Here is a 25,148-nt window from a genome sequence, read left to right as displayed (position 1 = left end):
AGCAGCTGAGCGATATGGCAGGGAGCAACAGAAAGCGCCGCGGGGCTGCAAACTGTTAAGTCAGGGATGCTTATTACCCCGAAGTCCCTCTTGGGAAACAGCCTCAGCTGTTGAACGGAAGGGGGGGGGGCGTGTGAGGGAACAATTCCTTTGCGCTAATACCCAGATTCCATCCAAAAAATAAATAAAATGAAGTGAAGTGGAGCTCAAGATTTAAAAGGCACCCCAGATCAGTTTGCCCCCCACCAACTGGCTCATCAAAATGTCTATAATGAGCAATGTATTACCAACTAGATAAATGGGACTCTAGAGTAAGATGGCCAATGACTTGGTACGAGTTGAATCCACATCCAAGAGCTTCTCCCAATTTGTATTTTAATTAGGGTTATACAACTTATTGCTATAGACAGGACATAGCATCTAGTGCAACTTTACGTGTTCTAGAAAGAACGTTACTAGTTAGATCAACCCCCTGTTGCTCACTCCCACAATAAGCAACATCTTCCTCACCCTACTGTAGCTCCTTGTGACCCTGGGCAAAAGTCACTTTACAAAGCTTAGATTGTGAGCCCCTTAGGGACAGAGAAAGTGCCTGAATATAATATACAAGTGTCATAGCAGTTTATACTGCTTTTCTGTGGTACAATAGTTCATGGGCTTTCCTCCAGAAAGTTTAAATCCCTTTACAACCAACCCTGCTATGCATACTAGATGTTTACTATATCCTCCAACAAAATTCCCCACCTTAACTTGTTTGAGGTAGATAATTTTGAAGGGGGGGGGGGGGAGAGAGAGGATGAAACATCCCATTTTAGACCAGGCACAATTAGTCTCCAACTTAATTAGCTAGCACATATTTTGCTAGTTTCAGAAGAGATTTAAAAAGAAGATGTGTATTTCATGCATTAAACAGGTTAAAAAAAATAGTGTGGGGCCCTTATTTTAGGCCTACTTTGATTACTAGACAGCATCTCAGAAATAACCAAAGTTAACACATTCATTCCTCATCTGTTCCAGTACTAAAAAGGATATATTGTGTGTTTATAAATCTCATCTCCAAGCTACAGCTGTAGTATGGTTTAGCCTTTCATGATTACTCACCCATTGATTCCAACTGCGAGATCAGACATGGCTGCTTTGAATGTGGAAAGTTGCACCTAAGACACACACACAAAAAAAAAGATAACCCATTATATAAATATCAGTGCTAGCTCTGGACAAACTACAGGAGGCCCATCAGCCTACAGGAAAACTATTGGGGGCAGTGCTCCATCATTTTAAAATACACCCACAGGATGGCTATTAGTCTACAGTAGGGTTGAAACCGGTTAAGCTCAAGACATACCTGCCTTTTCAAAGAACTATACATTACACCAGCCTCTATGAGAAGGCCGTGTGGGAACTGGGAAGAATTTAGCTAGCCCCCCCCCCCAAAAGACCTGAAATCTCCAGATGTTAAATAACTTGGAGACATAGGAGCCAACTTTTTTATACAGGTGGCACATTTCTCCCCCCTCCCTCAGACTCAAATTCCAGCCCGACCTCTTTTTCCACTCCCACAACAGTCCTTCGCCCGCCCCTCGCCTTCCTGAATGCCGCCCATAACTTAAAAGTCATCTTACTGGGGTCCTGGCGGCAGCAGTAGTGAAAGGTGACCACGAGCAGTCAAGCGCTCACTAGTGCAGTGAGCAGTGCCCATGCAGTCTGGATCAGAGTTTGAAGGTCCACTGGTTAGACAAACTGGTTTAGGGCAGGGGTTCTCAACTCCACCCTAAATCAAATCAGACTGGCTTGATGTGTTCCAAGGACTGGGTTGAGAACTCTGCTCCAGAGGGAGGGAAACTTTGCCAAAATGATAGGACCCATGGATTTGGGTGTTTACAGTGCAATACTGCTCTACTTTTGACAACCTAGAACTGGTCCTAATAAAACCCTAAAAAAAGTTACTTTAAAATGACTTCTGGAGTCTGGTATTCAAGATATCGTCTATAACATTTAAGTTTTACAAGTGGACAGAGTTTCGATTCAGGGTTCGAGTATCTGGTAATCTGGAGTCTCTGATCCATTCTGTGGAAGAAAAGCCTGAGCTTGCAATGCATCTAGCAGGGCTCCTATGTATTCCAACTGCTGTACTGGAAGAAGGTGAGACTTGGGGTAGCTAATGATAAACCCTAGTAATTCAACACCCAGATAGCTAGGTGCATCGACTCTTAAGCCCCCTCCTGTGACATTTCCCAGTCTGGATGATTGGCTGGTCAAGAGCACATGTACACTCCCAGCCTGCATAGATACACCACAACTACCGCTAGACATTTAGTGAATACCCTAGGGGCCGATTGTAAGGCCAAATGGCAGTATATGATACTGGAAATAGTGTTTCATTTGAAAAGTGATATTTCCTATGACTGGGAAGTATTGATGGGTATAAGGCACCCTTTAAGACCCGAGAGCAAAGCCAATTGGTTTTCCTGAATCATGGGGAGAAGTGCACCCACGGAAATCCTGAACTTTTGGCCAGGAATTTTTTCAGGGTCCTTAGGTCTAGAATGAGATGAAATCCTCCCGATTTCTTGGGCACAAGAAGTACCTTGAATAGAATCCCTTCCTTTCATCCCCTGATGGCACGTTTGACTACATTATGGAGAAGAGTGGAGATTTCCTCTAACAGTACCTACTTGAGCTGAGAGAATTGCTCTTGGTGGGCAATTTGGTGGTTTTTGATGCCAATGCAGGGTGTAACCGAGAGACTATTTAAAGAACCCACCTCCGATTTTTTTTTTTTTTTGGGGGGGGGGGGGGGGGGGGGGGAAGAGAGTAATCCAGCCTTCACCCTGCCTGTCCAGGATGGTTATTTTGAGTGTGGCTATGCTCTCTGAGCCAGTCAAAAGCTCATCTCTTGCTCTGACTGGGGCTTCCAGATAGGGTTGATGAGGCTGAGAAAACTGGGCCTGGGCAGAGTGGGAAGGTGGTGGGAACCTGCACCTGATAATAGTAGGTTTGTTGTAAGAAGATGCAGCTAGAGGGTGTCAAGACAGTGTCTGAGGTTATGCCAAACAAGTTGTCACCCCAGCAACAAACATCAGCCAATCTCTCCTGAGCTGCCGGTTCAAGGTCAGAGACACAGCCATGAAAAAAGTCTATGCATCCCCACACACATAGCGGAAAGTCTGGATGCTATATAATTTAACGATTTGTATGCATCCCTGGTCAGATATTTTCTACACTCCAGCTGCTTGCTGCTAATTGGTGAAGCTGTGAGGTAGAGAGCTGCACGGGAACGGGGTTCGCGGGAATCCCATGGAACCTGCGGGATTCCCGCAGGGACGGACGCAGGTCCTGCGGGGTTCCCACGGGGACGGAAGGTCTTCCGTTAAGGAGACACAAATGATGATGGAATTCAAAAAGGCTTGGGATGAACACAGAGGATCTCTAATTAGAAAATGGAAGTTATAAAAATCCTAACCTTAAATGGCTGCATGCGTGTGGATGTGTCAAGTGACGCTTAGATGGCGACTCTGGCTGTGATTAACTAGGGCCGATACCAGGCAGACTTGTATGGTCCGTGTCTAATATATGGCAGTCTGGTTTAGGATGGGCTAGAAAGGGCTTAGAAAGCAACTTCAGTGGCTGGAACATAAGGACAGTGCTGGACAGATTTTTATGGTCTGTATCCCACAAATGAAGACGAATAGACTGGAGTGGGCTTCAGCGAGAACTCCAGCAGCTGGAACATAAGTATAGGGCCAGATAGACTTCTATGGTCTATGTTCCAGAAACACGAAAAAAAAAGTATATATCACACTCATTGATTTAATCATGAATTGATAATGAGTGTGACTATTGGGCAGACTGGATGGACTGTTCAGGTCTTTATTTGCTGTCACTTAGTATGTTACAATTAATCCTCTTTGCTCCCGGGCTGATGCGCAGACCTCAGCTCTGACATGGCAAGAGCATCGGATGTCACCTGACCTACTGGCGCGTGCATGTGTTGACCTCAGCACACAGTGGCAGAAAGAGACAAATCTTACATGTGCACACCAGAGTGTTCTTTTTCAGCTTCCATTCCTTCCTTGCCTACAGTGATGTGGCTCAAATCTAGAGAGAGACTGAGGGAGATGACCAGAATTTTCTTTTATGTACCATTAAATTCTTGCGGGGATGGGTTAAATTTTTGCGGGGATGGATGAGATTTCTGTCCCTGTGCAACTCTCAACTCGGAGGTCTGCTCCTGTGGGAATCTGTCAGACTTGGTGTACTGCAGACCAAAAACCACAAGTAAAAAAACTCTTGTAGAGCTGGTAGGACTGGATATGAACAAGCATCAAGGCCCGAAATGTCTTCCTCCTGAACAAGTCTAGTGTCCTGGCCTCTCCACCTGGAGGTGCTGAAGCATGAGTCCAGGAGCTCCTAACTTGTTCAAGAGCAGATTCAGCCACCACATAATGGTGTGGCAGTGAGCCCTCAAAGCTGGGAGCCTTCGGTATACGGTACTGTGTATCCTCCTTAGGTGCAACCTGCACTGAGGGGAAATTCCCAGTTCATCAGTGGATAAGGATAGGGTGCAATGGTACAGTGGCCCCTTCCTTAGGAAACAGTCCAGGACAGTCAACATCTCCATCCTGGGTTCTTCTTCCGTTCCCCAACTTAAAATGGGATGGCAGAAGCCATTTCCCTGATGAAAAGCAGCGAGTCTCATATGGGAGATTGTCTCTCGAGGTGGCAAGAGATCAGAAGATATCAAAACACTGCTCAGAGAAGTAATATGGGTTCTCTGAATCCCATGAACACTCCCATTCAGCCTTCACCATACTCCGGTTGTAATAAGTCTGTGCCTGTCTCGGACTCAGTGGATCTATGTCAGCATCCCAAACAGCACCAAGGTACAGCCCTACTGACGGGGAAACTTCCTCCCCCGACATAGAGAGCAATACTGCATGCATTAAGGTCGATGTCGACACCCTTTGAGGTACCGGCCTTGAGGATTTCTGCACTGGTAGAGAAGGAGCCTCAAGCCTCATGAGGAATCCATCTAGGATTATCTGCAGTTGGCGCAAGCACCCTTGATGCCCAAGTAGAGCAATTGCAGCATCTGTGCCAGCTCCTCCTCGAGTATGGCTTGGAACCGCTCAAAGGAAGGCAATAGCAAAGGCGCGGGAGCCGAAAGAGGCAGCCCGAGGTGTCTGTTGGACCAATAACAGGGACCTGGCTGCTGCGAGACTTGTGTACTGGCACCTCTTCCAAGCAAAGGGAGTGCTCCTCAGGTACCAGTGATGCTGATGCCCTGGTACTGTGCACAGAGGACTGAAGCTTATGCTTCTTGGGATTCCCCTGATGCACAGCATCAAGGTCCTTTGGTGCTGAAAAGGATGGTGAACCTGTATGAATCCTTGGTGTCAGGTCCAATTCTGAGCGGGTGCTGAGTGTTGGCCCCGGGACCTATGTTGAAGGAAGTGGAGACCTCCTCAATGCTAGTACTTCCAAGGAATTCTGAAGTCTCGGTTGCCATCAAAGGTCAATGCTTCCAGTGCTGATGTGATGTCAATGTTAACCTTCAAGGAGTCGAAAGCTTCTCCTGTTGAGCCTGCTGCACCCTCTGTCCCCTCAGCTGCATTTATAAACAGAAAACAAGAGTTTGGCTCATGGTCAGGTCGAAAGGCACCTAATGCATCAAGTTGTTCAGGTCCGTCACAGAAGTCACCTAATTACATTGGGTGCACCTGTTTGAAGCCACTGGGGATAGTCTTGGGCAATTTTGAACCGGAAAAAGGGGCAGTGTTCAAATCGAGGTTGGATCTCCAGCCTAAAGAGGGCCTAGTAATATGCAAAAAAAAAAAAAAAACTTCAAGGGCTGAAAAACAATTTAAAAAGGAAACAAACAGAGTAAAAAGGAAAAATATCTCCCAAAGAAATTTAAAACCCACAAGAAAATAAGCACAAGTTGCACTCAGAGAACACAAAGACACATCCTCCCTGCTCTGTGGGAAGACTGAGGGACTGCATCAGGCAGGAAGGCAACAGTGCATGATAAAATGAAGACATCCTCCTTGCTCTGTGGTAAAAGACCGAGGGAATGCATCAGGCAGGAAGGCAACAGTGCATGCACTGTGCAATGCTGCTAGAAACTTATCTTGCTAGTCAGTCTCCACACCGGGCTCTGGCAGATGTCACCCAGCTGTGAGAATATGAAGGCCTGCTTGTCCTCAAAGAATGCTCTATTTCATGTATAAATGATTATATTAGCATAGATTTCCTTGCAAGTTTAAAATTCTCCAGAAAATAACTGTTAAAACTGTGCCATACCCATTACAAGAGAAGTGATTTGTCCTCAGAGTCATGGGATATTATATATGCAGTGATGTGAAAAGTTTGTTCCCTCCTCCTCATTTTCTTCCTACATGTTCCACTGAATGATCTTTAACAAAATAGTACAAAAGGAACCTGAGTAACACCAGTTTTTACATTATGTCATTTAAAGTAAGTTATCCAACACCCATATCAGTCATGTGAAAAACTGCCCCCTACTAACTTAATTGAGCAAATTAGATTTAGCCAATTAAAAACAAAGGACACACACCACAGCCATACTGAACCTATGAGAGTGAAGTAGTTACCATAAAGTTTCTACAAGAAGTCTATGCCACAATCAAAGGGAATTCCAGAAGAGATGGAAGTTATGAAATGTGACTCTGAAATGGTTATAAGACTATTTCTAGAGCTCTGAGACTCAACTGAACCACAGATCCCTTCGCATGCTATCCAAGCCCTCCAGGGTATCTACCCCATTACAAAGTTTGGTATCATCTGCAGAGAGACAAAAACTTTACTAGACAGTCTTTCTGCAATATCACTCAAAGATGTTAGACAACTGGCCCGAGGACTGATCCTGTTGTACACCACCACCAACATACTTTTCCTCTCAGTGAAACTCCATTTACAACTGCCCTCTGTCTCCTTCTACTTAACTCAGTCAATTTTGTGCCCATACCAAGGGCACTCCGTTTAGTCAGTTGCCTATGTGGAACAGTGTCAAAGGCTTTGTAAAATCCAAGTACACCACATCTAGTGGCCCTCCCATGTCACCCAGTCAAAGAAATCAGATTTATTTAACAAGACCTGCCTCTAGTGAAAGCATGCTGTCTCAGGTCCTGCAGGCCATTTGATACTAGAAACCTCACAATCCTCCACTTTAGAAGCTTTCCATTAGTTTACTCACCAATGAGGTCAGACTACAGGTCTAATTCCCAGCCTCCTCCTTACTTCCATTCCTGTGCAGAGGAATCACATCTGCCCTTCTCCAGTCCTCCGGGACCACTCCAGACTATAAGGAAGCATTGAAGAGATCTGACAAGGCCGCCAAAGCTTCAGAGAAGTGGCGTTCCTATGCTGGCTGCACCCTCATCCCCCAGCATATCACCTTATGGGGGTGCAGGGAGCAGTCGTGTGGCTGTCAACGCCACCAGTTCCCTGCCCCAAAACAGATCATCAGAGGGAGCTGGGCATTGGCGGAGCTGACGGCTGCTCAACTGCTCCCTGAACCCCCTTGCAGCACGCACCTGGAGCGGACTGCCACCACTGCCCCCGCCCTTGGTACACCAGAGTTCTTTGAACAACCTCGGATGTATCCCATCAGGCCCCATTGTCTTCTGAGAATCAGTCCTGGACTACCAAACATCCATTCCCATTGCTTTCTGTGGTCTTACCCCTGGCCTTTCATCTGTGAACACAGATCAGAAATAATTTGTTAAGCAGTTCAGCTTTATCCTTATCAGCTTCTACATATTCCTCCTTCATCCTTAAGCTTCTCTAGGTATTTTTGCCTATCTTCCTCTTTCTGCGCCATCTTGTAATTATGACTAACCTTTTACCTTTTCAGCTACTACGTTTAAGAACAAAGTGACCATCTTTTCCTCTTAGTTTTACATACTTTAACATGAATTTATTTATTGCATATGTATCCCACATTTTCCCACCTCTTTGCAGGCTCAATGTGGCTGACAATGTGTTATTAGTAGATAGAAGAATAGGAGATAACTGTTAGTGTTCAATGGAAAGCAGTATCATCGAAGATTAAGCAAATGAGAATAAGTAGAAAACATATTGTTAATAGGTCTAGATCGAGGCAAGCAAGTAGGAATGGGCAGGGGCATTGTCGATGACAGGCAAGGTTGCTTTGTGTTACATTTCTAGTTGTTGATCTTGTTGAATAGGTGGGTCTTCAGGGATTTCTGAAAGCTAGTTTGTTCGTAAGTAGCTTTTAAGCTGCGCGGTAGTGTGTTCCACAACTGTGTACTCAGGTAGGAAAAATTTGACGCATGCGTTAGTTTGTATTTTAGGCCTTTACAACTGGGGAAGTGCAGATTAAGGAATGTTCGAGATGACCTTTTAGCGTTTCTGGGCGGCAGGTCTACAAGATCTGTCATGTAGGCTGGGGCATTTCAGTGAATGATTTTATGAATTAGACAGCATATCTTGAACGTGATGCGTTCTTTAAGTGGGAGCCAGCGTAGCTTCTCCCTTAGGGAGGGTCCTTGCACTTTCATATTTTGTTTTTCCACATACGAGTCTGGCTGCGGTATTCTGGGCGGTTTGCAGTTTGATGATTTGCTCTTTACATCCTGCGTAGAGTGCATTGCAGTAGTCTAAGTGACTAAGCACTAGTGATTGTACCAGGTTGCGAAAATCCTTGGGAAGAATGGTCTTATCCTTTTTAGTTTCCACGTGGAATAAAACATCTTTTTAGTTGTGTTTTTCACATGATTATCAAGTGTAAGATGTCAATCGAGGGTCACTCCAAGAATTTTCAGTGTGTCCGATACAGGAAGGGATAGTTTTGGCGCATTTATGGTGGTGAATTTGTTCTTATGTTGTGAGGTGAGTATGAGGCATTGCGGTTTTATCTGCATTTAGTTTCAGCTGAAATGTATCCGCCCATGAGTGCATGATATGGAAACCTTGGTTGATGGCGTTTCTAATTTCCAATAAGTCTTGTTTAAACGGTATGTAGATTGTTACATCATCTGCGTATATGTATGGATTGAGGTTTTGATTGGATAGTAGTTTGGCCAAGGGTGTCATCATTAGGTTGAAGAGAGTCGGCGAGAGGGGACTCCACATTCAAGTGTCCATGTGTCTGAGGTGGTAGAGTTGGTTATCACTTGGTAAGATCGTGTGGTTAAGAAGCCTTTGAACCACTTGAGGACGTTGCCTCCTTCCAAAGTATTCAAGGATGTGTAGTAATATTCCTTAGTCAACCATATCAAAAGCGCTGGACATATCGAATTGTAGTAGAAGAATGTTATAACCAGTTGTGATCAATTGTTTAAATTGAGCCATAAGAGTGACTAGCACTGTTTCTGTGCTGTGATTAACTCGGAATCCTGATTGGGATGTGTAGTATGGAGAATTTAGGTGCGTTGATTGGGTAGTTGGTTAAGTCGCTTGTGCTTTTTTTTTTTTGCACCTTTGGGTATAGGGGTGAGTAAAATATTTCCTTGGTCTTTTTGAAAGAGTCCGCTTCGTAGCTTGTAGTTTAGGTGCTCTGTGAGATCTTTTATGAATTGTTGAGGGGCTAACTTTGTGAGGTTGTTTGGGCAGATGTCTAGTTTGCAGTGGGATTTGGCAAACCTTTTGAGTTTTTGGGATACGATGTCCTCTGATAGCGTTTCAAAATTGGTCCAGTATCTGTCCGCTCGGTATTCACCAGGGTTTGGGTCTAGGCAGTCAAGAAGCTCTGTGTAGTTAGTGGTATTGACAGGTATTTGGAGGCGTAGTTTTGTGATTCTCACTGAAGTATTTTGCCAGATTGTTTGCTGCTGGTTTGTCTGTGTTAGAAGTTACCGGCGTGGTGTCTAGTAATTTGTTCACAAGCTGGAAGAGTTTGTGTGTGTCCTTGAATTCTGGTCCAATTATAGGCTTAGTTTGTCTTATGGTGTGTATTTCCTTTGTAATTGCTTCCAGGTGATAAGGGAAAATTAGGTTCTTACCTTGGTAATTTTCTTTCCTTTAGTCATAGCAGATGAAGCCATTACGTATGGGTTATGTCCATCAACCAGCAGGGGAGATAGAGAGCACTCAAACTTTCACAGTACCCTCTTGGCCAGCTAGCTCCACTGCCTCTTCAGTATTTGAAGCTTCCAAAGCAGTATGGCAAACCGCAATGGGAATCACAAGAGCTTTCCTCACAGCTAACGATGGCCCATCACAAGGGCATGAACTCATAAAGGAGGGAATGCACATCCTCCTGGAGGGAATAAACTCATCCTCCTTATTGTATAAGTGGAGGGGAACACACGCGCCTCCTGGAGGGAATCACACATCCTCCAAAAAAAAACATGCTGGAGGGAATGAACACATCCTCCTAAATTTAAACTGAACATGAATCCTGAAGATTGTTTTCCAACTTTCTCCCAAGGAAGGAACTTCAGGAAATTAGAAGAGAAACTGAAAAACAGATTCACAGCATACAGACAATCATACAGGGAGGGCTCATGGCTTCATCTGCTATGACTAAAGGAAAGAAAATTACCAAGGTAAGAACCTAATTTTCCCTTCCTTGTCATCAAGCAGATGAAGCCATTACGTATGGGATGTAACAAAGCAATCCCTAGATAGGGTGGGAACAAGCCACACCACGTGCTAGCACTTGTGCACCAAAACGCGCATCCCTCCTGGCAGCCACATCCAGCCTGTAATGTTGGGCAAAGGAGAGCTTAGAAGCCCATGTTGCTGCACTGCATATCTCTTGAAGAGAGAGTGCTCCAGTTTCAGCCCAAGAGGAAGAAATCGCTCTAGTAGAATGTGCCTTAAAGGCTACAGGCGGAACCCTGCCGGCCAGCAGATAAGCTGAAAAGATAGTTTCTTTGAGCCAGCGGACAATAGTGGCTTTAGACCCTCTGCGAGAACCGGATAGCAAAACAAACAGATGATCAGAAGTCCTGAAAGAGTTAGTAACTCGCAGATACTGCAGCAGAGTCCTGCACACATCCAAAAGGTGCAGCTGCCCAAAAGATTCTGGAAACTCTTCCTCTGAAAAAAAGAGGGCAAGAAAATAGGCTGGTTTAGGTGAAAGGCTGAAACCACCTTAGGCATAAAGGAAGGCACAGTCCGAACCGTGACTCCGGACTCTGAAAATTGCAGAAATGGGTCTCTACAGGACAGCGCCTGGAGCTCTGACACCCGTCTCGCCGAGGTAATGGCGACCAGAAAAACAGCCTTCAGTGTCAAATCTTTCTCCGATGCTCGCCGAAGCGGCTCAAAAGGAGATGCCTGCAGGGTTTTCAAAACTAGCCCCAGGTTCCAAGCTGGACAGGGTGCTCGCACTGGAGGTCGGAGCCGAAGCACCCCTCTAAGAAACCAGGACACATCTGGGTGAGCAGCCAAAGACACGCCTTCCACCTTACCACGAAGGGAGGCCAATGCTGCCACCTGCACCCCCAGGGAATTATAGGCCAAGCCTTTTTGTACACCTTCCTGCAAAAAGTCCAGAATCGGCGAGACAGGAGCCCGCATTGGAGCAATGGCTCTGGAAGCACACCAAGACTCAAACAGGCACCAAATCCTGGCATAAGCCACGGAAGTGGACCACTTGCGGGCTTGCAGGAGAGTGGAAATAATTTTATTGGAAAAACCTTTATCCCTCAATTGCGCCCTCTCAATAGCCATGCCGTAAGACCAAAGTGGCCGGCGTCCTCCATGGCTACCGGTCCCTGAGTCAACAGGTTCAGTACCAGAGGTAACGGCAGAGGAGCCTCCAGGAGCATCTGTCGGAGGTCTGCATACCAAGGTCTCCTTGGCCAATCCGGGGCGATGAGGACCACTTCTCCTGGGTGCAGCCGAATCCGCAAGAGCACGCGCCCTATCAAGGGCCATGGGGGAAACACAAAGTAGACCCGGAGGCCAGGGTTGAGCCAAGGCATCCAACCCCGCCGAGCGAGGATCTCTCCGTCTGCTGAAGAAGCACGGCACTTTGGTATTGGCACTTGTCGCCATTAGATCCATCACGGGCTTGCCCCATTTGGCACAGATCTGCAGGAAAACTTCGTCTGCCAGATTCCATTCTGCTGGATCGATCTGATGCCTGCTCAGATAATCGGTCTGCACATTGCTCTGACCTGCAATATGAGCTGCCGACAGACACTGGAGATGCAGCTCGGCCCAGTGGCAAATCAGTTCGGCCTGCGCAGCTAGTGCTCTGCACCTTGTTCCGCCTTGTCGATTTATATAGGCCACCGTTGTCGTGTTGTCCGACATCACTCTGACAGCCAATCCTTCCAGGGTCACTTGAAAGGCCAGAAGTGCCTGAAACACCGCTTTCAACTCTAGGCGGTTGATGACCACTCTGACTCCTCCGGTGTCCATAGACCCTGGGCATGCTTCCCCTTGCAGTGTGCGCCCCAGCCCTTCAGGCTGGCATCTGTTACCACTAGGCACCAAACGTGGAGCGTCAGCGGCATTCCTCGCCGCAGCATGCTGTCCGAGAGCCACCACTCCATGCTGAGTCGGGCCGCAGGGAGCCAAGTCTGCATTGGTAATCCTGAGAAATAGGAGACCATCTCCGGAGTAGGGAATACTGTAGAGGTCTCAGGTGCGCTCTCGCCAGGGTACCACTTCCATCGTGGCTGTCATCCATCCCAGCAGCTGGACAATGTCCCAAGCTCGCGGGCGGGGCATCCTCAGGAGCAGACGGACCTGATTCTGAAGCTTGCACCGCCTTAGCTCGGGTAGGAAAACATAGCCCGAGACTGTGTCGAACCTGGCCCCCAAAAACTCTAGAGATTGTGAAGGGGACAGGTGACTTTTGGCCATATTGACCACCCAGCCTAGAGATTGCAGTACTGAGACCACTCTGGCTGTAGCTTGTAAGCTCTCTGTTGCAGAGTCTGCTCTGATGAGCCAGTCGTCTAGGTACGGGTGAACCCTGATACCTTCTCGCCTGAGAAAAGCAGCTACTACCACCATTACCTTCGAAAAGGTTCGGGGAGCTGTGGCGAGGCCAAAAGGCAAGGCCCTGAACTGGAAATGTTTTCCCAACACCGCAAACCTCAGAAACTTCTGGTGCGGGGGCCAAATCGGTATGTGCAAGTAAGCTTCTTTCAGGTCTAGAGAAGTGAGAAACTCTCCTGGCTGTACCGCCGCAATGATGGAGCGCAGGGATTCCATGTGGAAATGCCGCACTCTCAGGGACTTGTTCACTTCTTTTAAGTCCAGAATAGGGCGAAAGGACCCACCTTTTCGCGGCACCACAAAGTAGATGGAGTATCGGCCGCAGCCTTGCTCGGCGGGAGGCACCGGGGTCACTGCCCCTAACTGAATCAGACCTTGTAAAGTCTCCTCCACCGCCGCCCGTTTGGTGGCAGAACCGCATCGGGATTCCACAAACACGTCTCTTACTGAGGCGTTGAATTCTATTCTGTATCCATCCCTGATCAGGTCCAGAACCCACTGATCTGAGGAAATCTTGGCCCACTCCTCGACAAAGAGGGAAAGCCGTCCTCCGATGACCGGTATCGAGGAGAGGGCCGGCGCACCATCGAGAGGGTCCCCCCTGAACTCCTGGTCTTGAGCCACCGGCTGCGGAACGCTTGTCCAAGCGAAAGGGGTTCCTCTGCTGACCACGGGCACGTGAAGTGAACCCAGCAGAACGCCCCGGGCGGTACCTTCTAGCTTCACGGAAGCAAGGTCTGTACAAGGAGTGGACCGCCTGGCCCTTAGAGGAAGGCCTCTGCCTATCTTCGGGCAAGCACTGGGGTTTTGGATCACCCAGGCCTTTCACAATTTTCTCCAACTCCTCACCAAATAGAAGTCCTTGAAAAGGCAACTTCACCACCCTTTGCTTAGAGGCCATGTCCGCTGCCCAGTGTCGTAGCCACAGACGACGGCGAGCCGCCACTGCTACTGCCATTTGTTTAGCCGAAGCTCTGACAAGGTCATAAAGGGCAGCCAGAAAGGACAAGGCCACCTCCATCCGCGGAGCCACATCCAAGAAGGGCTCCGCTCCATCTCCGGGCTGAGCCACTGCCTGTTGCAGCCAAGCTAGGCAGGCTCTCAGCATAACAGCTGCATGCAGACGCCCGAACAGTGAGACCTGCAATTTCAAAGGACCGTTTCAATGCTGTTTCCAGCCTACGGTCTTGAACATCCTTCAGGGCAACACCTCCTTCAACAGGGAGGGTAGTTCTCTTTGTCACCGCAGTGACTAGGGCATCCACTGTAGGCATTTGAAAACGAGCCATATGTCCCTCACGCAGAGGGTATAACTGCCCCATAGCCCTGGAAACTCTCAAAGGTCCCTTGGGGTCAGCCCACTGAGCCGAAACAAGCTCTAGGATGGAGTCATGCAAAGGGAACGCCCGAGCAGCTTTCTTGGTACTAGCCATCATGGGATTACCCGAGGAGGCCATGCCACTGTCAGGATCTTCAATCGAGAGGGCCTGCAGGGTATCTGAAATAAGCGCTGGCAGCTCATCACGGTGGAAAATCCTCACCGCGGAGGGATCATCCAGATCCTGTGGTAAATCCGCACCCGACTCTGGTTCCTCAGACCAAGAACGTCTGTCAGAGTTCTCCGAATCCTCACACCCCGACCATGGGGGGGAAAAAGGTGCACCACAATCTGAAGGGGAATTAACCCTTCTGCGCTTATCTTTAGGCCAAGCATCCGGGAAAAAAGCCTCACTGGGCAGTCCCAGGCCAGAATCCATCGGGGGGGCAATCAGAGGAGCCTCAGGCGACCCTTGAGGAAGGGCTCTTTTCATCATGTATGCTTTATGCAGCAAAAGCACAAAATCCGGGGAGAAAATCTCACCCTGGGCACCCAAATCCTGTCCGGTGCTAGCCACTCCTGAAATAACCATCTCGAGGTGCCCCACCCGGCTCAGGTCTCTCCATGTCCACGGAGGCCGCGCCATGTGGTGTAAGCAAAATGGCGCCCGCTGCCAGCTCAGAGCGGGAAGAAACATCGCTCGCCATGCTCGGGCCGGCTCCTACGCCAGTACAGCACGATTTACAGAGCCCTGCTGCTGATTTGCGCTTGCCACAAGTGGAACAGCGCTTTACATTGTCCGCAGCCATCGCCGAAAAACGGCGGTAAAATCCAAGATGGCGGTTTCGCGCCAAAATCGCCCCGATCGCGGGCCCACCCCGGAGGAGTTGGAAAACACTCTTACCTCAAAGGATCTAGTGTACAACTACGATCCTGCTGAAAATCAGGTCAAAAACCCTCTGTTCCAGCGTCTCTGCGTTTAAAAACGCGACGCGACTTTTTTTTTTTTTTTTTTTAAAGCTGAGAGGAAAGCAGAGGTATTGAAGACTCCGGAGGCTCAGATGAGTGGGAAAGGCAGGGAAAGGGCGAACCTATATGCCTGCATCCACTGTTGGTGGGTAAGGACAGGGAAAGCAAGGCAATATGTCCACATCCACAGAGGTATGGGTAAGGCAGGGAAAGGGCTAACCTATGTGCCTTTAAAGTGAGGCTGCTATAGCCTCCAACACCCCGGTTAACAACTGGCAAGCCAGGAACCACCTCCCGGCCGATTTTTCTGGAGCTCGAACAAGCTGCAGCCACCCTGCTAGGGGAGATAGAGAATACTGAAGAGGCAGTGGAGCTAGCTGGCCAAGAGGGCACTGTGAAAGTTTGAGTGCTCTCTATCTCCCCTGCTGGTTGATGGACATAACCCATACGTAATGGCTTCATCTGCTTGATGACAAGGAAATGCTCAATATGAAGTCCATGAAGTTAGTTTGGGATTCTTGCCAGTTAACTGATGGTCTGTAGAGCAGGATTAAGTTGAGATGTTCCATTAGGTTTGGGTGGCTAATCCTAACTGAGGCAATTTCAAGATGGGGCTGGATGTATTCGGCTACGGTTGTAGTGGTGAACTGGGATCTATAGATTATGGCTATTCCTCCTCCTCTTGCCATTCCTTGTCCAGTGGGTGATTTTGTAGCCTGGGGGGCAAAGATCTAAGATTATGGGGTCTTTAAGGTCATGGATCCAGGTTTCAGTAATAATTAAGAGATCAAGTTTGTCTGTTGTGATCCAGTCTGTGATAGTTGTTTTAACTGCTGATCTAGCGTTTACATAGCCTAGTCAAATTGTTTTGTGGGAATCGGTTTGGGATGTGGAGGTGTTGATTTTTATTAGTTGTTTGTTTTCTTGGTATCTGGTTTTGTTGTGTCCTTTCTTCCCCTTCTGTTGGTAGTTTCCGTGCGTAGTTGCTTTTCCTTTTGGTTGATTGACTACAAAATAACAGAACAAAGTAGTAACAGACTGTCTATAGGGTTTGTGTGACGCGAGTATGTTGTTTGTACAGCGGGTTGTCCATGCATAGTAAATTAGGGGGAGAAGATAGATTAAAAGCAGTTTGTTCATATTCATATTGCCTTTGATAGTTGTAGCTCCTTTTGTTTTGCCCACTGCTGTTCTACTTCCTTCAGCTGTTCCCATCCAACTCTTCCCTGAGATATTAACCCCATCTTAGCAAAGTCAGTTCTTTTGAAGTCTAGCTTCCTCAACAGCAATATGAGTAAGTGTTTGATTATTGCTGTTAAAAGTGGTGCAACCAGTTTAAGTTTAGGGGCAGTTATTTTCTCCACGAGTGATATAGGTGTTTGTTCCTTAAAAAGGATGATAATGTAAAGAAATCAAAGTTGAATATGCATTTATTCAGGTTTCCCTTGTCTAATGTTACATTTTGTTTAAATATTGGAAACCATTCAGTGCAACATATGCAGTAATAGGGGTTATCAGGAGAAGGGACTCATTTCACTGTATTTTGTTTTGGCTTATTGCAAAAATTCTGAATAGAATGAAATTTGGTGTGGGGTGGTGGGAACCAGCACAAAGACCCATTTCAATATGGGCCAGATTGAACCACACTGCTTCATGCACCCACCAGGTGGTGATGTGCTGAGAGGGGGTGGAGTGCACCTGGGTGGCAGACAACTTCTCCAAGATTTTTCTTTCTATATTAAAAAAAACAAAACCAACCAACCTTAGATATCACTACAAAAAAAAAAAGAAGCAAACTTTCATACTGCATAACTCAAACAGATGTTTAGAGCATTTCAGCCACAGCATCCTTAATTCTTAGCACAAATCCATTTAAAAATTAGAAATGGTTCCTTGATATCGAGCTTTGCTAAAATATCACAAGCTCCAAAACTTTGTATGAGAAAAAGCAGTTTGTGTGTACAACTATACACAAGAAGTTTCTGATCACAAGAACAGATGTTGGCTCTCCCTAGTCCCAACAATTGCTGGAATACAATAACCCACCCAAGAGAAAACCTTGCGTGTTGAGAGCATAAACACATTTCTGCATTACAGTTCAGAAGGGGAGAGGTTACTTCTCTGATAAGGTGAAGTACCTTGGCAGCTCCCTCACTAGGTAATCTTCCCGAGCTCAAGAACTGGGATAGAAACCCTCCCAACTGTGACTATTTCCTTTACAGACATTACAAGACTTATTTTCTGCATTTACCTACCGAGTTCTATGCAGATCACAGAACAAACAAAAAACAGGCTATTATAAAAGATCTTTCACAGCTAAGTTGTTGAAATAAATGTTTTCAAACCTGTTTTCAAAGCCTTTCTAAATAAGTATGGTTTGTAAAGAATTAGCAATACATTCCAAATAGGAGCTTGGTATGAAAATGACAAAGTTAAAAAAGCCACTACTACATTCATAGGTAGAAAACTGAGATGCATTTGATTTTTTAAAGTACAAGATTGTACACCCATTGACCATACCAAGATACCAGATAAAATGGAAGTTGACCATACAAGATAAATTTAACCCTTGTATCCAATCAATTGAGCTTCAGAAGTAAAAGGAGAACTCTATCAACTAGCTCCTAAAATGAGTAATGCTGCAGTATTCCGTATCATCTGCAACCTTTGAAAGAGTAAATGACATTGCAATAGACATGAGTAAGCGTCTGAACAACCTAAACTGTTTCCTTAAAAATTCTTCCTAATAACCCTGTTTCCTAAGCATGCTAAATGAATTTTCCACCAGCTTATTTATCTTATGTTCCATAGTAAGCTATCAAGCAGAACACCCAATACTCAAGTTACCATCTCAAATATTTCCCCTATAGAAAATAGTCCAATATAGCTCAAGCAAAAGGAGGGTGATGTGGCTACGTTCCCCTCTTGCCCATGCAGAGCACCCTATGAACATTAGGAGAGGGGAAAAAAAAAGCTGCAGTTGTGGAGTTACTCTATGTCTAGAATGTGGGGCAACCCACAAATGTAGCTCCCTAGTTTAGATCTGATCAAGCAAAGGTTGCCAAAATGCACCATCTAAGCACACGTTGTCCATTGCTTAAAGCATTACTACCTGGACAGAACACAAGGTGCTGTTTTCATGCAGTTGGTATATTCCATGCAATCTGGTGAAGGCAGGCTAGCTGACCATATCATAAAAACTGATACTTCTCCAACTGGAAATGAAGACTATGCACCCATGGGTGGTTTGGATTAAAGGAAGCCTACATAGTTGAAAGCAGCTTCAGGATAGCCTTGGAACCCTACTGAAGAGCTTGTATCTGTAGTTCAAGTGCAGGATTCTCTTGGTTGAGGAATGGTGCTTAGCAAGCCACTGGTAGGACAATACTTTGGTACAGGCAATTTAAGCAAATTCATATAATTACCCTGGTATGGTGGAGCACCAGAGTTTATGGTTCACTAACTTGCTAGACAGAAATATACATAATCTGTAAGCTCAGACATCTGCATACATTGCATTCACTTTCCTGTTCTCTTCCAAATATATTTATATATAATAAAAGTTTCTTGCATCTGGTAAAAACAGCCTTTAGTTATTTTCCATCTTATTTACTATACTAACATTTAACCTCTAATATTCCTCGCTATGATTGTGTGTGTGTTGGAGGGGGGGGGGAGAACGGGACCATTATTTTCAAATATAACCTTATATCAACAGCAGCAAAGGGATGGAGGGATTCCAGCTGATGTCAAAAAGCATTACAAGCCAAACCTGCCTTCTGCACAACAGAACAGCCATTATTTGTGCTTCTGTGGAAAGACACACAGGTCTACTCAGTATACCCATAGCACACAAATAGTGTCCTGTACAATCTTCTCATTCAGGGACCATCTGAGGTTCTAGTCTCCTGCTCAAATCATCCACTAGTTGGGTCATTAGGGAAAATCTCCTCAGCAAACTCAATTCTTGTGACATAGAAAAAAAGTAGATAAAGACCATACGGACTATCCAGTCTGCCCAACCATACCATCTATCCCTTTCTCTGAAGGCCAAGCTGTAAGGCTGCTTTAAGTTTCAGCTGAAGGGCCCATTTTGTTGTTTGTCAATAAATATTAATGGACTGGAGATCTGAAATGTACATATTCTGCAAGCCATTTCAGTAGTGGTTGAAAAGGTGCACCCTGCTTAAGATCGGAGAGAATCTGTCACCAAGTGCTTGTTTCATGGTTGATGCTACTTGAATCTGTCTAAGGCTGGCACAGCTAATCCTGAGTGCCAAAGGACCATACATGAGAAGCCATCTGCATCATGAACAATTTGTCTGCTGCTTTGTGGGGGGGGGGGGGGGGGGCAGGGTGTCAGAAGACTACTACATTTATGAGGGACCCCCAAACACTGAAGGAAAATTGTCACAAGGAGCTCTAAACCCAGAGGTGACCAGAAAACAAAAAGGGTCTGAACTTGCAAAGTGAGCCACTGGTAGCACCAGGCATGTCACCAGGGTGTAGAGGCAGCATGCAGTATTTGTAATGCTGGCTAAGAACCATGAAGCAGATATTAATTTTGATTTTGCTCACAACGTTTTCAATAGTAGTTCAAGGTGAGTTACATTCAGGTACACTGGATATTTCTCTGTCCCAGGAGGGCTCAATCTAAGTTTGTACCTGAGGCAATGGAGGGTTAAGCGACTTGCCCAAGATCACAAGGAGCAGCAGTGGGATTTGGACCGGCCACCTCTAGATTGCAAGACCGGTGCTCTAACCACTAGGCCAGGGGTAGGCAACTCAGTCCTCGAGAGCCGCAGGCAGGTCGGGTTTTTAGGATATCCACAATGATTTGCATAAACTGCCTCCATGGTATGCAAATCTCTCCCCTGCATATTCATTGTGGATATCCTGAAAACCTGACCTGCCTGCGGCTCTCGAGGACCACAGTTGCCTACCCCTGCACTAGGCCACTCCTCCACTATTGCCAATGCTTGGGAAGAATCAGCAAATGGACATACTTATCTCCATTTGAGTTATTATGGACTGATGGGGCAGCATGTGAAGGGGGGGGGGGGAGGAAGAGAGAATAGGACAGAACGATGATTTGTAGTAGTAGAAGAACAAGACTTCACTGTATCTAAGTTTGTATGAAGCAAAAGCTGAACCTGCTTCTCCCACTGAAATGCAGGGGACCATTTTTTGGCATGTGGGCATTATTTCTCTGGAACCTCTGGTTCAATCTGGCCCATTGAAATGGGTATTTGTGCTGGTTCCCACCACCCCACACCAAAATTTCATTCTATTTTATTATTCAGAATTTTTGCCCCCAGATGCTCAACCTGTTGGAATGTATTGTATTTTGCATGCATTGCCTGTCACCTATTATTTCTCTGTGATTACTCTGTGACCTCTGATGTGAATTACTTAGAGAGGTCACATAGCTATGTAACTTCCTGTGGGGGTTAGACACAGCAGATGCAGCACATGGAGCACATGGAGCTCATGATCTCTCCTAACCTGAGAGGATCTATGGTGGTGTGAGCATCCATTACCATCTAAGCACATGGAAGGAGCTGATAATACAAATGTATAGTAATATGTATATAAAAGCCTGTCTGATTATAATCTAACTACAAACTGTGAGTAAACAGATGTTTTGTTACTTCAACTTTAAAGTGACTCAGCAGTGAATTATTCAGGGGTGAATGAGAGAGAGATGAAGAAAGAAATTAACATTTCTAAAGCTGAAGCTGTGTGTACTAAAATCTGCTAATTATTTACTACAAATAATCCAACAAAAGGGTTATGGGCCCAGGGTCCAGGAATTGAAAAAGAAGAGAAATATTACCAGGCAGAAAAAAAAGGCCACATTTTTCTCTTAAGTTTTAAAGGAAAGATTCAGTCTGTCTCTCTCTCCCCCCACACAGCAGACAGAAGGCTAAGAAAATGGCTGAGGGAAGAAATTCACCATTTTTCTATTCTCTCAAGGTGCCTAAATTAACTGAGTTTAATTATCGGCAGTGGGAACTAAGATTCATATGTCTCCTTCGAGCAAAAGGATTACATATATGCTTAGACCAAGACAGAACAGCTGAAAATATGGCTGAATGGGACAATGCAAACTATTATGTGAAGTGCATGCTTTTGGAAGCTCTCTCAGAGAAACAAGCCATATTAGTGGAGGGAAAAGATACACCAAAGGACATTTTATATAAACTGAGAACTATGTATGCAACTACATATGCAAAGCAGCAACCAATTTGGTTGGCAGAGTTGAATGAAACCAAATTAAGGGATAAAAGTAAATGTAATGATCACATTATGCATCTTATGTCTTCATTTCAAAAGCTAGAACTTTCTGGAATTCCCATGTGTGATGCATTGAAAAGAGCATTTCTTTTTACCTCACTATCAAAGAAGTTTGATGTTTTTAGGTCTGTAAATGAGGCCATTGAAGGGCAATCTTTTGAACAGACAACATCAAAACTAAGGCAGGAATGCATAATAAATGATTCTGAGGAGATGTGTTCTCAAAGCAAGTCAGAGAGAAATGAAACAAATTTCTTGGCAAAGAACAGAGGAAGGCGGAGCTATGGGAAAACTCCACCCAAGGGCAAGCTGATTTGCTACTCATGTGGAAAGGAGGGACATGTATCTAAATGGTGTAAGGAAACACAAAACACTCCCTCTAGCTCACCTAAGCCAATGGAACTAAAGAATTTTCAAACCAGGAAATGTATGAAGGACAAAGATAAACACAAAGGCTTTCTAATGGCAGAAAAATCTTTGACTATGGTAAATAATAATTCAAATGAAAGTACTTGGATTTTGGATTCAGGGAGCACATGCCATTTAACCAATTGTAAGGATTTCTTTCAGGAAATGTGTCCAGAAGAAGGTATTCTTAAAACTGCAAACGCAGGGACTGCTAAGATCCAAGCAAAAGGTATTGGATTCTTAAAATGCAAAGTGTCTAATGAAGTTAAAGAAATTCCTGTAAGTGATGTCTTGTATATTCCCCAAGCAGTTTGTAATATGCTTAGTGTATCTACATTAGATAAGAAGGGATTTGTGATTCATTTTGAAAACAGTAAGTGCACAATCTCTAAAAATGATGAAGTGTATGCTGAAGCTTTTATGCATAATGATGTTTATAAGCTGAACATTTCAGGTGAAGCCTCACATATGGCGCAAGTAAGGAAGAATGATGGAAAATGTAGTCTGGAAATCTGGCACCGCCGCCTGGGACATCGTGATTCTAAGGTGATCCAGGATCTTTACAGTAAGCAACTGGCCACCGGCATTCAGATAAGTGCAGATGCTGGTAAAATTGAGAAATGCATAGACTGTGTTACTCAAAAAGGTGTGAGACCCTCATTTCCTGCATACACAGGAAATAGGAGTAATAAAGTGCTGGACTTAATACACAGTGACTTATGTGGACCGTTTAATATCCCATCATTGGGAAATAACAGATTTGTGCTAATATTCTTGGATGATTTCTCTAGATATTGTGTGGCCTATTTGCTGAAAGAAAAAAGTCAAGTCACAGACATGCTGAAGAAATACGTAGCCATGGTGAGCAACAAATTTGAAAGAAAACCAAAGGTTCTTCAGACCGACAATGGTGGTGAGTTCACTTCACAAAGCATGCGCACATTTCTAGAACAAGAAGGCATTCAACATATCACAACAGTAGCTTATACACCAGAGCAAAATTCTGTTGCAGAGAGAAAATTTAGGTCACTTGTGGAAATGACCAGATGTATGCTGTCAGATAGCAATCTCCCAAAAAGACTATGGGGGGAAGCCATTCTCACAGCAGTGTACCTACAAAACAGAATGCCAACTAAAGGCGCTGAGCGCACACCACATGAGACATGGCATGGTAGGAAGCCAAACCTGTCACACATAAGAACATTTGGAAGTACAGCATATGCTCATGAACCAAAGCAAAGAAGGCATAAGCTGGATTCCACAACAGAAAGGGGCATTTTAGTTGGCTATGCTCCAGGACACAAAGGATATAGAATTTTGAATCTGAAAACTGGCATTGTTGGCATAAGACATGTTACATATTTTGATGAAAAAAAAAAGGGTTGATAAAGGCTGGATTATCCCAGATGAGCCTTATCATCCAGAATATGAAACTAGAACCATAATAGACATGCCAGTGTATATAAATGCCATACCAAGGCAGATGTCTGAAAGCAACTCATCTGTATCTAACGAGGAACAGGCAGAGGAAACAGACACAGAAAGGATCATTGAAGAAGACAGTATAGTTGGAGAAGGGGAATCAATTGGAGAAGGACTCTCAGATTTAAAGGATGCGGAAAGGTCAGACCAACCTGTTGTCAGACGCTCATCCAGGGAAAACAAAGGTGTTCCACCCCCAAGACTGTCTTACCTAACAAAGTCAGCAGAAGCTCAAGAGCCCTTAACATGGGATGAGATTGAGAAAATGCCAGCAGAAGAAGCTGCTGAATGGCGTAAAGCTGCACAAGAAGAAATTGATGCATTGGATAAAAATAATACTTGGATTCTTACAAAATTACCTCCTGGCAAGAAAGCTATAGGATGCAAATGGGTATTCAAGTTAAAAAGGAATGCACAAGGAAAAGTGGAAAGGTATAAAGCCAGATTAGTGGCAAAGGGATATCTTCAAAAATATGGAGAAGATTTTGATGAAGTGTTTGCACCTGTAGTGAAACACACGACAATCAGAACACTTCTGAGCATTGCAGTCTCAAAAGGCATGCAAGTCAAACACATTGATGTGAAAACAGCGTTTCTTCATGGAGAAATAACTGAAGACTTGTACATGGAACAACCAACAGGTTTCATAAATACAAAACAAAGACAGCTAGTGTGTAAATTAAACAAAGGTCTTTATGGATTAAAGCAAAGTGCAAAATGTTGGAATGATAAATTGCATGAAATATTGACAAATTTAGGATTTAAGCAAGGTGAAGCAGATAAATGCTTGTACACTAGGTGCACAAATGGACAATATGCATACATTTTAGCTTTTGTTGATGATCTGCTCATTGCAAGCAAAAGTGAGCAAGAGTACAAGGACATTGTAAAATGTTTAAACCACAATGTTGAGATAAAAGAACTTGGTAATGTGTCATACTATCTTGGTATAGAAATTGAGAAACAAAATGATGGTTCTTATCTTCTAAGCCAGAAGCAGAAAATAAATGAGCTTATTGAAAGTTTAGGTATGCAAGATGCCCAAGTTGTAAGCACTCCCATGATCACTGATTTTCTGAAGGATGAAACAGTAAGAGAACCTTTACCAGATAACATCCAATATAGATCAGCCATAGGTAAGCTTTTATATCTAGCTACCACATACAGGGCTGATATAGCAAATGCAGTAGGAATTTTGAGCAGAAGGGTCAGCTCACCTACCAAATCAGATTGGACTGCAGTTAAAAGGATGGTAAGGTATTTAAAGGGTACCATTGATTGTAAATTAAAGATTTCAGCCAATAGTAATCCAAAACTAATATGTTACTGTGATTCAGATTGGGCAGGGGATCATTCTGATTATAAATCCACAAGTGGATATGTGTTTATGTATGGAAATGTACAAATTTCATGGGCCAGTCATAAACAAAGTATTGTGAGTTTGTCTTCTACAGAAGCTGAATACGTGGCCGTATCGGAAGCGTGCAGAGAACTGATGTGGATTGAAAAACTTATGCTGGATTTTGGTATAGCTGAACAGAGACCAATCCAGATAATGGAAGATAATCAGAGCTGCATCCGACTGTCACAGAATGACAAGGTTCAGTCACGCACCAAGCACATCGCAACGAAATACCACAACGTGCGAGAGTTGGCGAAAGAAGGGGTCATCAGTCTACACTATTGTCACACCAGTGAGATGACAGCTGACATCATGACCAAACCGTTA

At 44.9% G+C, this 25,148-nt stretch overlaps 1 protein-coding gene across 1 annotated transcript in view; it reads right to left on the bottom strand.

Moving 5' to 3' along the window:
- The window catches only part of GAPDHS (glyceraldehyde-3-phosphate dehydrogenase, spermatogenic), a 51,117-nt gene extending 34,163 nt beyond the window's left edge, over positions 1-16,954 (bottom strand). The window contains 2 exon segments of the mRNA XM_030212883.1: positions 1,102-1,157; positions 16,896-16,954. Coding sequence (XP_030068743.1) covers positions 1,102-1,130 — 29 coding nt within the window. The 5' untranslated portion in view covers positions 1,131-1,157; positions 16,896-16,954.
- Between the last annotated feature and the right edge of the window lie 8,194 nt (positions 16,955-25,148).

This window comes from Microcaecilia unicolor, chromosome 8, assembly GCF_901765095.1.
Source record: "Microcaecilia unicolor chromosome 8, aMicUni1.1, whole genome shotgun sequence".
Lineage (NCBI taxonomy): Eukaryota > Metazoa > Chordata > Amphibia > Gymnophiona > Siphonopidae > Microcaecilia > Microcaecilia unicolor.
The sequence above is the reverse complement of the archived record's forward strand: the minus strand, read 5'-3'. Positions and strand labels throughout refer to the sequence as shown.